The sequence below is a fragment of the Orycteropus afer genome, unplaced genomic scaffold, assembly GCF_000298275.1.
Source record: "Orycteropus afer afer isolate SDZICR_OR568_19922 unplaced genomic scaffold, OryAfe1.0 scaffold00312, whole genome shotgun sequence".
NCBI classification, from domain to species: domain Eukaryota; kingdom Metazoa; phylum Chordata; class Mammalia; order Tubulidentata; family Orycteropodidae; genus Orycteropus; species Orycteropus afer.
Window position 1 is genome coordinate 1,682,064 of NW_006921899.1, and position 14,148 is coordinate 1,696,211.

Sequence of the window (14,148 nt, forward strand, 5' to 3'; positions counted from 1 at the left end):
CACAGTGGACCAGTGACCGTCACCTAGTCTACCCAGCACATGATGGACCAGTGAGCATCACCTAGTCTACCCAGCACACAGTGGACCAGTGACCGCCACCTAGTCTACCCGGCACACGATGGACCAATGAGCATCACCTAGTCTACCCAGCACACAGTGGACCAGTGACCGTCACTTAGTGTACCTGGTGCACAGTGGACCACTGAGCATCACCTAGTCTACCCAGCACACAGTGGACCAGTGAGCATCACCTAGTCTACCCAGCACACGATCGACCAATGAGCATCACCTAGTCTACCCAGCACACAGTGGACCAGTGACCATCACCTAGTCTACCTGGCGCACAGTGGACCAGTGAGCATCACCTAGTCTACCCGGCATACAGTAAATCAATAACTCATGGGTCACCTCAGGTTCACTGCACTAAGAATTACCTTCTACTCCAGGGATTTTCTTTGTAGCCCATAAAATAAGGAACATCAGGAAAACCACATGGCAAGAGAATTACCTGCATCAGAATCAAGCTAGGTACTGGCCCCTCACGCAGACTTCCCACACCTCAATCTTCTAAGATGTTGATGTATGAATGTAGTACAGAGCTCTCCTAAAGAACATGTGTCTCTCGATAAAAATAATGATGAACAGCTACCATTTACTTAGACCCACTGTATATTAAGAAGAAGCTCTCGTAGTGTAGTGGTTAAAGCATTTGGCTGCTGACCAAAAGGAAGGCAGTGCGAACCCACCAGCCGCTCCATGGGAGAAAGATGAGGCAGTCTGCTTTTGTAAAGATTCACAGCCTTGGGAACCCTATGAGGCAGTCCTCTGTCCTGTAGGGTCACTATGAATCAGAACTGACTTGACAGCAGTGGGTGGGTGGGTATGTTAAGAACTGACAAAGGGGTTTTTCTATCATTTGTCTACGTTAATCCCTTCAACAATGATTGTCACAAACGTCACTATTATCATACAGTTCAACCAGGTTGTGTCTTGCCTGACGTTACACTAAGAGCTGAAATTCTAACTTGGGTTTGTCTAACTCCACAATGTGTGCTCTTTCTGCAGCCCCTCAAGTCGGCCTGGTAGAGGAAAGACTGGGAAGGAGAGAGTAACAAGGCGGGCCCTGGAACCACCTGTGAACACACCCAGTCTCCAGGGTAATGGACAGCAAGCATGAATGAAGCCAGGCCTCCTTTAGTACATGCGCGATTAGTAGGGATGCAAGCAGGCAGGGTCAGGGTAACCAGTTAGTAACAGGCATCAGTGCACAAGTATGATCACAAAGTAGCAAAAATGCTTCGGCCAATCAGGTGCCTTTTCCTTACCATTAAATATTCCACTTTCAGTTCTTACTGAATATGGCAGGTCATACATCTGAATTATTTAATAAAATGTGTAAATTAGAATCCTCTCTTCTAAAATCTATTACTTTAAAAACAGCAAGATGTAAACTCTTTTACCTGGGAAACGAAAATCTTACTGCTTTCTAGAGCGACGAGTAAGAACAGGCTCCAGTTGACACCAGAAACCCTCCGTCTCCCTTGCAGGTTGCTAAGTTGCCAGAACTTGGCTGCCAAAACCTGCTTGGCGGCAGTAATCTCCTCCCAGAGTTTATCTTAAGCCCACAGGCCTTGATCCAATGCTAAACAAGTAAGTTGTCTTCAGGAATTTGAGCAACGTTTCTAAGTGAAAACATGATGCAATAGGGGACCGTCTGTCCAACAGGGTTTTATTTTTATTTCTTGAAATACCCAGTGGCTACATCCAAGAACATCAACATTAACGGAGTCAGGCCTTCTACCCGCTGGCCTTTGGCGTGCTTCCAATGGTAGTCCAAGGACTGTAACAAAGTGTAAGTTAATTTTGCCATAAAAAGATAACTGTGGTCACCTGGAATTTTTTGAATTAGAAGAATTCATAGCATAAGCTGGCTTTTAAGTAGCTAGTAGGTATCTTAAGGACACATTTTTCAAAAAGAAACTTTCAATTATCTGCTCATTCTAAGTACACTGCCGCACCTTAAAGTGCTAGAGCAGATCAAGAAAAGAACCTGAAATAAACACACCCCAGGTGACAAAGATGATAAGAAAAAAAAGACACAATTCTGTCCATGGTCTTTTCATGTAAACCAAAGATGATTTAGGAACATCATTTCGGTGTGTCGTAAGTATGCTCGTGTTACAGGGCTCAGATCTGACTAGGGTGTAGTCACTTCACTCTGTCCATGAATTCCACACCCAACCCAAGAGGTCCGCCGTGGGACTTGTGGGCTCTTCACCAAAGAGGCAGGACGTGAACTGCTTGCACCCTCCCTCTGTGTTTTAAAGACCGAACCCTCCTTTTTCCTTCCTGGTTTCTTCACAAAGTCGTACCCAGAGCAAAGCTGTGACTACTCTGGCTGGTAAGTAACCCTCGAGAGGCTCAGATCAGCTGATTTAAGCAGGTAGAAGCCCTGTTGAGAACCTTGTGCCATGGACTTAAAGGCATGACTTCAATGAGCCCACAGCACCTTGGAAAAAGCTCGTAGGGGTTTAGGAAGCAAAATGTAAGCGTGCCAGAATGCAGAGGAATTTAGCAGAGGGTCTCTGGGAGTGGATCTTTTTTTTTTTTTTTTTTTGTCTTGGTCCTAAGATTTTCCAATGTCAAATTAAGAAGCTTCATGCAGTTAACTTGCATTTAAGATACAAAAATGAAAAGTTAGAGCTCAAGGCACAAAGGACCGCATTTTCTGTGCCGACTGCACCGAGCCCTCTTTTGCGGGACGCTATTGCGCCAATCAGTGGCAGGTAAGTCAGAGAAGAGCACCACAAAGAAAGAAGGTCTTTCTAGTCTCTGTTGGAGCGTCTCCAAGCCAGGCTTCTCATCTACTGCCATCTGTCCACCTCTCAAAACACGGAGCAGTGCAGCTCTAAGTGCTTCTACTAACGACAAAAGTTAACTGTCTACACGCCACAGACTGGACGACCCAGTGACTATGGGGTGTGAGGTCGAAGGGCGGCTCCTGAGCATAAGGTCAAAGCACAAATGCAAAACAGAGCTAAGCAGGAGCAACCGGAGCTGCTGGTGCAGGTGCTTGGGGGCGGTTACAGACCTCAGTCCTGGAAACCTTCCCCACCCACGGGGGCGTTAGGAAGAGCATCTATTAGGAAACAGACAGACAAACTGTTGTGGCTTTCTTAAAAAAAAAGCCAATAAAATAAAAGCCGAGGTGTCATCAGAAAAAATGTTATTAACATCCATAACATGCTGAAATCAGGCCTAGAGGCATTATAGTACCGGGGGAAAGCACCGGAGGACAGGCTGTCAACACTCATCATTTCCGGTACCGGTTTGGGTGCTTCCGCCTTGGCTCATGGTCAGCTGAGAAGGCACCCGGTATGGCCCAGGCACCCGGATGTGTGTTTCAACATCTATGAAAACACCCCTCTTAAAACCACCGTAATAAGAAATTAATTTATAACTCTAAGCACCATTTGTTTTTCAACACACTCAGAAATAATTTATTCGTCCCTAAATCAAAAATTAGATCTGTAACCGAAAGATTTGAAACATCCTAATTAGATGGATGCCTGTGTTCCACATGCCTATAAAATGCCTCAGTAGTTATCCACTCAAATCTCCAGTCACTACCCACAGAAAACAGGATGCCATTGGGATTACAGGAAAATACAGCTTCCTCCCTCCCAGAGCATGCAATGTAGCAGAAATCATGTTTTTTAAAAATTATACCTGAAATTCATTTGCCATGAACATTTTACTCTAAGAAGGAAAATAAGCATCTGAAGGAGGAATTGGCTAAGAAACAAATCTCACACCCATGTTGTACAATGCCTTTAAATAATGAAACTGGAAGTCCAGGGTCCACAAACCTGTCCTGTAAAGGGCCAGATAGGAAATAATTTCTGCTCTGTGGGCCATACAGTCTCCATTGTGGTGTTTTAGCACAATAGCCACCACAGATGGTATGTAAACAAATGGGCATGGCTGTGTCCCAATAAAACTTTATTGACCAGAAGAGGCCGCTGGCCAGGTCTGGACTACAGGCATAGTTTGCTGACTCCTGCTCTAAATCGAAGCCTAAATGAAAGCAAGAGGTACAAAAACAACGGAGAAGGGAGAGGCGAACCATGTGAACTGACTGCCTACTTACCCGTGACTATTTTGGAAGCTGTGGGCACAGTGCTGGTGAGGCTGCCATCCCCAGCAGAGTGGGCACCAGGAGGATGAGGGGGTGGGGGCACGCTGGGTCGGTTCCTCGGCCTTGGTACTGGTCTCGGTCTTGGTAAGGTTCCAGCATGTGGCTGCGCAGTTTCAGGGTTACTCACCACCTGGGTCTGAGAAGCTGCCAGGCTGGAATTCTGTTTTCCTAAAGGAGGAGTACTGGGGGGCGTTGGAGTCTGGGGAGGGGTTTGAGGTGGCTGCTCAAGTCCGTGCTCGCTGGGCAGTGCCACGGGGCCAGGAGAGCCCTGGCTGCCCGGCTTGGTGTGCATCAGTGGCGTGGCCTGGGTCGGGGGCTGCGGTGGGGGGTGGCTGGGAGCTTGTATTGGAGGCAGGCTGCTGGAGTACCTCCGGGGAGCAGAGAGCTGGGTGGCCGAGGGCTGGGCTGAAGCCTGGCCCGTGTGCTGAGTGGGAGGAGAGGGACTTCTGGTGGATGACTTTGGTGAGAGACTGGGTGGGTGCTGAGACGTTCCTGGAGAACTCTGGCCCCCAGGATGGCCAGGAGGTGGGTTTCCTGGTTTCGGGGGAGCTGGCGCAGGTTTTTTAACAGCTGCACAAAGGAGAAAGATAACAAGACACCTTTCAGTAAGAAATGCGCATTGACAGCCAACACTGCCTTAGCCAGGCAACCAAGGTTAGCCACGCTGACAGGACACCTTAACATGACGTGATGAAGAAGAGCCTTCACTTCTGTGGTCTTCCCCCCCAGCACCCTAGTCTCTGCCTTCCCATGAGAAAAACACCAGGCAACCCTAAATTGAGGGCCATTCTTCAAAATGCCCGAGCAATACGCCCCCAAACCGCCAAGGTGATAAAAAACACAAACAAGGGAAGACTGAGAAACTGTCACAGACCAGAGCGGATGTGACTCTTAAATGTGATATGGTCTGGACAGGACCCTGGAATAAGAAATGGACCTACGTGGAAAAATCCAAATAAAATGGGGCCTTTCGCTAACAGTTAATTGTATGAGATGGATTCCTTTTTGGGGCCCTTTGCCTTAGTTCTTTGGAAGAACAGCTTGAGGGATGTTCTCCCTATGCCCTGAGGCATCACCCTTCCACCCCACAGGGTTCCATGCTTTTGGTCAGGCTGACTTCACTTCCTGAGTCAACTGTAAACAATTCAGTCTGCTATTTTTGACTGGTGCTGGGCTGCAGCCTAGGAGCTCTGGTGGGGTAGTGCCTAAGGCATTTGACTGCTAACCAGAAGGCTGGCAGTTCAAACCCACCAGCTACTCCTCAGAAGGAAGACTGGGCAATCTACTCCCATGGTGATACAGCCTCGGAAAGCTGAGGAGGGGTCATGAAGAGTTGAATCCAACTGGATGGCAGTGCGTTTGTTTTTGGGGGGGCTGCAGGCTGCCCTGGGAATGGTATGCACCTTGCAGGGATTGGTCGCTAGACTATGCAAATGAGGTGAGTTGTAGTTGTTGACTGGGCAAATGAGCTGTTTGTTTGTGCCCTACCCCTTGCTGGGAAACTGACAAGGGGTTGTGTATATAAGCCACTAAGGCACTTGACTGCTAACCAGAAGGCTGGCGGTTCAAACCCACCAGCCACTCCTCAGAAGGAAGACTGGGCAATCTACTTCCGTAGAGATAGTGCCTTGGAAACCCAAGGAGGGGTTGCTATGAGTCAGGTCCGACTCGATGGCACATAATAACAACAAGAAGCCCACAGAGGTTTGTGAGAAAGAAATAGGAAGAAAAAAATAGAACAAGGAAAAAAGGAGAAGAAGCCGCAGAGGGAAAGGAGGGAAGGGACCTCCCAAAAGAGCTGTCACATGGACCAAGGGCTGTAACACTGAGGCAGTAGGAGGCCTGGAAGGGGCCCAGCAACAAAGCCAGCAGCGACAGGCCCAGAGGGGCTTGGTGGCAGAGCTGGTGGTGACAGACAGCAGGGCCGAGAGGAGGAGGCTGTCCTGGGTTCAGAGCCAAGAGGCTGTCCTGAGTTCAGGGCCGAGAGGAGGCCTGCACAGGCCAGAGGAGCTGCCCTGTCCTGAAGAAGGGAGGCTTTGCCTATATGCTTCCTGACCCTGATCCTAAGTGTAGCCTGTTGACCTTGATCCTGAGTTGAACCCTGTTTCTTAATAAACCACTTAAAAGTATGGCCTGGAGTTCTGTGTGGCAACTGCGATGCATTACTGAACCCCGAAGACAGAAGTAGAGAGTGTCATGGGAGAAGTGGCTGGCATCAGAACTGGTAAAAAGGTGGGAGTGTCTGGTCTCCGCCTCATAGGGATCGATAAGCATTGGGCTGTTCTTGATTCGCACTGTTCCCCTGAAGTGTGACAGGCTCTGCTGCTGCCAGTGCTCTGCCCACCACTGTCCAGGAACACACCAACGTTGGTTCTTCGGTTGCGACAAAGGCATATGGCAGTGAGATGGCAACAACTGAGGAAACTGGGTGAGGGGTATACAAGAAGCCTGTGCTCTCTCTGCAACTTTTCTACACATTTCAAATTATCCCAGAAGAAAAAGCTTATTAGGGAAAAAAAAGGACATTATACACAAACAGGCCTTTAAACACCAGCCAGGAGGCCCAAGACCTACAGTTGCAGGAACCGGGAAGCAGGAGAGTCCGTGGCTGTGGCTACGGGAAAAGTCGCAATCCGACACCAGGCCATCCTGGCATCCAGGCAGAGCAGACCTCATCTTCTCAGGGCTGAGCTGAGCTGGGGGTCCAGATGAAGGTGAGGGTGACCCAGGGGAGAAGACAGCCTTCAGAAGGGCCAGGTGGGGATCTAACCAAGCAGTGTACCTGAGTTTGCCTCCCTGCCCGTAATCTGTAACAACTCCCCCGACACTCATGGGGTGTTTTGTGAAGACGGTGCCTATGGAGAGCCAACCACCCACCGACCAGACGCCATTGAGTCGACTGTGACCCCTGATGGCCCCGTGAGCGTCTGAGCAGAACCGCGCTCCACAGGGTTTTTCAGTGACCGAGTTTTCGGAAGTAGACAGGCGCATCTTAAGGAAGCATTTTTATTTCTTCTCTACATTTGTCAAAATTAAATTAGGAAACATCAAACCAATGGCCTTTAAGCAGCTTTGTAACTTTAGGAAAAAGCTAGAACTCAAAGCTGAGTCCAGGCCTTTCCCACTGATCACCTCTCCTTATGAGCAGCGGGGACCAATCCAGGTGAGAGTCTCTGATGGTCCCAGATTCACCTTAAGCGGCCTCTGTCCTTCCCCAAGGTGAGGCCTCATTGGTCCGTCAACATTACTGCAACGGCCTGTGCAGCGTCTGCTGTTGGCAAGCCCGCTTCCCAAATCACTGCTCCGCACACCACGCCACTTTCCCTAAAAGGGTTCCCTGCTGCTGAGAGGCCAAGTTCAAACACTCATCCTGGTTCTGCAGGACTTCCATCTCAGAACTATCCCCCTTATTTCTCACTAGAGCTTGGGCGCAGCCTTCAAGGCAGCTGGACCAGTGTCTTTACTGCTCTTCTGTAGAGCAGTCACCACAGATGTGCATTTACAGACTAAAGCTCAGTGATAGGGAGCTTAGCCCAAAAACCAGAGGGAGAGGGATGGAGGCAGGTGCTCCCTGGACCTGTCTCAGTCCCACACACCTGAGTGTGAGCACCTCTCCCATGCCAACTGTGACTCTTATGAAACACACACATACACATGCATTTATGCACAGCATAACCCTTACACTGAAGTCAGTAACTGAAGACTTGAGATCTTTTAAGGGAAAAGACCCTATCTATTCTGGATTTCTTCGGTATTCCTTGTTCACTGTCCAGGTTTCACACGCATATGAGGCGACTGAAAATATCAAGGTTTGGATTAGGTACAAAGTGACATCTTTGTCCTTCAGCACTTTCAAGCGATCTTTTGCAGAAATGGATCAGGAAGGCTGAAGAAGAGCGGAGGCCTTTGAGCTGTGGTGCTGGTGAAGAACGCTGAACATGCCATGGACTGCAGAAGAAAGAACCAGTCTGTCCTGGATGAAGGGCGGCCGGAATATTCCTTAAAACACGAGAACAGTCAGACAGCGTCACCTACTTTGGTCATGTGGTAGAAGGGACCAGTCCCTGGAAAAGGACATCATGCTTGGGAAACCAGAGAGTCAGTGAGAAAGGGGAAGACCCTCAATGAGGTGGACTGACCCAGTGGCTGCAATGATGGGCCCGAACACAGCACGGACTGTGAGGACGGCGCAGGAGTGGGCCGTGCTTCACTCGGTTGGACGCGGGGTCACTGGCGCTCTGAATGCGCTCGATGGCTCCTAACCACGTGCTGGGTTTGCTGAGTGGGCCGTGCTTCACTCGGTTGGACGCGGGGTCACTGGCGCTCTGAATGCGCTCGATGGCTCCTAACCATGTGCTGGGTTTGCTGAGTGGGCCGTGCTTCACTCGGCCGTACGCAGGGTCACTGGTGCTCTGAATGCACTCGATGGCTCCTAACCACGTGCTGGGTTTGCTGGGCCGTGCTTCACTCGGCCGTACGCAGGGTCACTGGTGCTCTGAATGCACTCGATGGCTCCTAACCACGTGCTGGGTTTGCTGAGCTTCCAGGGGCCTCCTCACACTGTCCAGGAGTAATCCTGGCCATGAGCCACTTGCGTTATGCAAAAATGGAGTGAGAGCACAACTTCCCTGCAGGACACCACCCTGCTCCCCACTCCTTTCTGCTGCTGGCAGCCCTACTGTGCCGGCCTGCTCTCTGGGAAAGGCCAGCCCCATCTCTCTTCACTTTCCCTCGTCCGTGTTGTCTGTGCGACGTTATTTTATACTTGCTCAAGTGTGCTGCCTTGGAACTAGTTCTCCAGGAATTTATCATGCGTGTACTTTAACATTCCCAACCAACGGGAGGGTTTTCAAGGGCAAAAGTGCTATTTATTCTATTTCCCTAGCCCTGGGAACAGAGAAGACAGTAAAAAGAATAAGGATCCAAAAATATACTTATCATTTTGTGTATCTACACAAAATACACTTGCTGGGACAAATTCACTCTTCCTTGAGTTACCAGGATATACGTCGCTTTGTAGTGTGTATCATCGATATTCTAGACAAAAGCAGTTGGGAATTAAGACACAGGACACATTGGTACCCCATGGGTTTTAATCAGAAACATCTTCACTGAATCACGGCCTTTTCTAGACCAAAACCCAAAAACCAAACTCACTGCCATCGAGTCAATTCCAACTCACAGTGACCCCCTTTGAGTTTCCAAGGTGGAAAATCTTTGCAGAAGTAGATTGCCCAGTCTTCCTTCCACCTTCTAGTTAGCAGTCAAGTGCCTTAGGCACGACGCTACCAGAGCTCCTTTAATCTTGGCACTACCGCCATTTTGTGCCAAATAATTCTTTGTTGTGGGGGGCTGTCTTGTGCATTCCAGGATGTTTAACAGCATCTCTGGCCTCTACCCACCCAGTAGTGTCCCCCGATGGTGACAACCAAAAATGTCTCCAGATGTTGCCAAATGTACCCTCGGGGTCAAAAATCGCCCCTAGCTCCTCTAGAACTGACAGGCACCTGGAGCTCCCAAGTCACAATATTAATCGACTGCCCACACTGTGCCAGGCGCAGTACCAGGGCTAGGAATAGTGACACGCATGGGGCAGGAAGTCAACAGCTCACTGGGAGGTTGGGGAGACCAAAAAGAAGCTAAAAAACAAATTAAAAATTTTCAGACTGAGGAAAGTGCTATGGCAGAAAATGACTTTGTGGGGTGGGGGCAGTCCCTGGGTGGTCCAGCACTTGGCAGCTAACTGAGAGGTTGTTAGTTCAAGACCATCCACAGGTGCCTCAGAAGAAAGGCCTGGCTCTCTCCTTCCACTGGAAACCTACGGAGCACAGATCCGCTCTGATACACATGGGGTTGCCATGAGTCGGAATCCACTTGATGGCAACTGGCTTTTGACCAGTGGTTGCCAACTCAGGTTGGGTAGTCAAGGAAGGCCTCACGGAGGAAGTGCCCTTGAGCTGAGGCCTGAGCGACAAGAGAGAACCACATGAAGATGTGAGACAGGAGGTTCTAGAAGGAAAAACAAGTACAGAAGCTCTAGAAGGGAGTAAGTTTAGTGCATCCAAGAAACAGAGGGCAGACTAGTTAGTGGGCTGAAGTATGGAGAGAGGGGGTAGAGTGGTAATGTGGGCTCAGAAGGAGCCTGGCCAGACCACGCAGGGCCCACAGTGGTGTTTCACACTGAAGCCACTGGAAAGTTTCAAGCAAGAGATGACATGAACTGCTGTATCTTTTAAACAACCAGCCATTCCCCTGGTTGGGGGTAGAAGACGAGAGGGCCCAAGGAGGGAGCAGACTAGATTATGTACACACAGGCTGCAGAAAGCCCTGACCCTGAGCCTGACTCAGAGGGCACAGGGGCTCCGAGACCCACTGTTGGGCTGTGGGGTTCCAGGCTTTGGAACGCCAGAATCCTGGAAAAGTGAGGGTGCTCTTGGAGAAATGACTTTTTGCTTATTGAGCTTTGTGGTCCCTAAGAGAAAACACATCCTTAAATATCTGCTGTTCTACCAAGTTTTTCATTTTCCAGTCTCCCTTCCTCTTTAACGTCTGATGTCCCCACTTGTCATGTTCATAATGGACACAGAAAAGGTGTGTCTGAGATCCCGGCCACCTGCATCCTTGCGCTAACCCCCCAAGGGCATAGATAGGTGGTTTCTTACCTCGGCGCAGAGTATGAGGGCTGGGACCAGCAGAATTGTGAGCTGGGCCCACGGAAAGCTGATGGGAGCTGGCAGCTGCCTGGGCCTGGTTTGGGCCAGTGCTTGTCTGACTGCTGTTCCTCCCTGGTGTGGGCACAGCTGCAGACCCAGAGTCCTTGGGTGCTGGAGGACTATGGGGACAAAAGTCACGTTAGATGCCAGCTACTCCCACCTAGAAAAGCTAAGCATGCTATAAAGTATAATATTCCAACCAAACTTTTCACTTCACAGGAAGTAGGCGACCTTAAATTTTAATTGGTGCTGGACAGGGCAACATGTTTTATGAGAGCCGTTGTACCAGACTCTCCTCTAGCACTCGGCCTCTCAACTCTCATGAGAGAGACCATTTCAGAGCCACCAAAAAGGAACGTTGTCTTCTAGCTTGCCGAACTTAAATGGGACAATATTGAAAAACATGAAAGGGCTTTTAGACTTCAGAATGATGGGATTTTGATATATCCATTGTACACAACAAAGAAAAACTAAGGCAAAATAATAATACCGTAATTAGAAACTCTTTCATTATTATCAATAATTTAAACTTGGGTAAAAAGACACTTGAGAGGCTACGTGAGTGCTCAAAGTCCCAGAACCAGTAGTGGAGTAGGGACCAGACGTTGTCCTTCCTGGTTCAGAACGTTTTACAAATTTTATAGCTACAGTTTGCCAAGGTCACCAAAGAGTGAATGTCAGGCATTAGTGAACCATATGGAAAAATACCCAGAGACCATAATAAACTAACAGCATACTAATGACTCACATTCCATTTTCCTTTCTGTTGTGAAGACAAATTATTGTCTGAAATAATAGATTTAGTCTTGATTAAACAAACTGAATGCCTCCAGGAAATGAAAATGCATGCATCTGCTACCACATCTTTTCTTGTTTATTCTTAAACAACAGTAAGAAATTGCATCACAGTCAATAGAAGCGTGGAGCTATGGTTGCTGACAAGGCGACGTGGCACCTCAGACATGCCTGTGAAGCCTTAACTTTTCTTAAACGTAAACGTGAACTTCCCCAAACTGCCTGAGTAAAAAGAAATTCAAGAGCACACAGAACATTAAGAGCTCAGTGGTGGGGACGGACCAAGCCTACCATCCCACATGCAGCGTCGGGCACTTCCAGGCACCCCAAACCCCCATCCCAAGGACCAAGAGATGAGTTCATCTCTCTGTTTTAGGGGAGGGGTGGCTAAACAGGCTGTCCTTGTCTTGGTTAGGCACATTCAGTTCTTTTTACATAAGATCAAAACAAACTTAACGCCACTGAGTCAATTCCAATTCATAGTGAGCCCCACTGGGTTTCTGAGGCTATAAATCTTTATGGAAGTAGACTGCCCTTTAGGCACTAGACCCCCAGAGCTCCTCTGGTCTTTGAATACGAGGTAGAAAACAAAGGGGGTGGATTTTCGTATGAAGGTAGATCTTCCTTCCTCAGGGCAGCTGGTGGTTTGAACTGCTGACCTCCTGGTTAGCAGCCAAATGCCTTATCCACTATGCTACCAGAGTTCCTTTTCATATAAAATTATTTAGTGCTTTATAGGGAGCCAAATTGAAGCAAATGACAAACATTTCAGCACATCCTTGCTAGTGGGCTCATCTTTTACAACAGCTACCGGTGGTGTCAGCTTGTTGCACTCTGGTGGCTTGTGCATTGCTGTGAGGCTGGAGGCTAGGCCCCCCGCATTCCAAATACCAGCAGGGTCACTTGTGGGGGACACGTTTCAGTGGAGCTTCCAGACTAAGACTGGGAAGAACAAGCCCATCCACTTCTGAAGAAATTGGCCACTGAAAACCTTATGAATAGCAGGGAAATGCCAGTTCTGAACCATCTAGGATATTCTCTGAAGTGGCCTCTAGTGGGCAACTGTCCAGATCAGTGTGGAAAACGGAATTAATGCAAACTAAATAAATCCCTGAAGTTCAAGGGTAATGTGTCCACTCCAGGTCACATATGAAAAGGTTAAGTGACCAAAAGAGCCTCTGAAGAAAATCCACCCCCTTTGTTTTCTACCTTGTATTCATAGACTGAAGGAGCTCTGGTGGTCTAGTGCCTAAGGGATTCGACTGTTAACCAGAAGGTTGGCGGTTCAAACCCACCAGCCACTCTGGAAGGAAAACTGGGCAAGATATTTTCATAAAGATTTACTGCCTTGGAAACCCAAAGGGGGTCGCTATGAGTTGGAATCGACTCGATGGCAGTGCGTTTGGTTTGGTCTGGTCTGGACTCACAGACCGACTCTCTGGCAAGACTGAAAGCTGTGGAGGTCTTAGGCCCCTCCTGAGCCCTGGACAGCACCAGTACACATCAGCTACTCAGTGGATCTGCTGAGTGAATGAATGCCAGGAATACTGTAACTTAACTAACCTGTTGCATCCAAGTATGAGCTCTTCTTACTAGTTAGCATACTGAGTGACACAAGCAAATGGCACAGGAACACTGACGGTTTACAACAAACATGTACACGACACTTCTAAGACAGTTAGGCAATCATGGCTTCTAGTTTCCCTCACCAAAGCAGTAACATGGTAACGAGCGCAAACAAACAGTGCTTTCTTTTGTAAATAGGAAAGAAAGCAAGCCATTTGCCATGTTGTTTCCGCCCTTTGCCATCCCAAGGAGTGAGGGAAAACGGGGTTCACTCCGTGTGGACGTGCTGTCCTTGGTCATGGACGCCATACTCAACGGCCAGACCTCGGAGCAGGTGGGGTGCCCAGCGCCCTTGCCAGCAGAAGCCAGCCTCCTTACCTGCCGTCGTCTGGGCTCAGCCCTTGCTCCAGCGTGCCCACAGAGGAGGGGCCAGCCCCACCCCCTGCGCTGCTGTCAGCCCTAGAGCTCTGGGGCGGGGGCTCTGGGCCCGCAGGAGGCAAGGTGCTGCCATCTGTGGGCGGGAGAGGCGGCTGGAAAGCAGGGGATATGTGCTTTCTATTTAGAGTGCCGCCCCGCCGGTGGGCCTGGAAGTCCATAAGCTTCACACCAAAGCTACACAGAGAGAAGAAACAGTCAACACACATGCAAGCTGACGGCTGAGACAGAAGCTCATTGGTCCACATGTGTTAAAACCCAAACACAGGAGAGCCACCCAAGTTGCCCAGCAGGCAGTGCAGCAGCAAGACCAGGTTAATGGCCACCTCTATTGCCAAGGGAAGCAGCTCAACTTGGCTTTCAAACTGAAGGAAACCAACGGACCTGGTACTGATCAATGTCCTTTGCCAATTTGGTTGTGAGCAGCTGAAAGCAAACAGG

At 49.1% G+C, this 14,148-nt stretch overlaps 1 protein-coding gene across 1 annotated transcript in view; it reads right to left on the bottom strand.

The window, feature by feature from the left end:
- The window catches only part of ARHGAP17 (Rho GTPase activating protein 17), a 69,476-nt gene that overhangs the window by 7,066 nt on the left and 48,262 nt on the right, over window positions 1–14,148 (bottom strand). The window contains exons 16-17 of the mRNA XM_042782426.1: window positions 10,861–11,030; window positions 4,151–4,768 (exon numbers count right to left, since the gene is read on the bottom strand). Of these exons, the coding sequence (XP_042638360.1) occupies window positions 4,151–4,768; window positions 10,861–11,030 (788 nt within the window). The remainder of the gene's footprint in view (window positions 1–4,150; window positions 4,769–10,860; window positions 11,031–14,148) is intronic.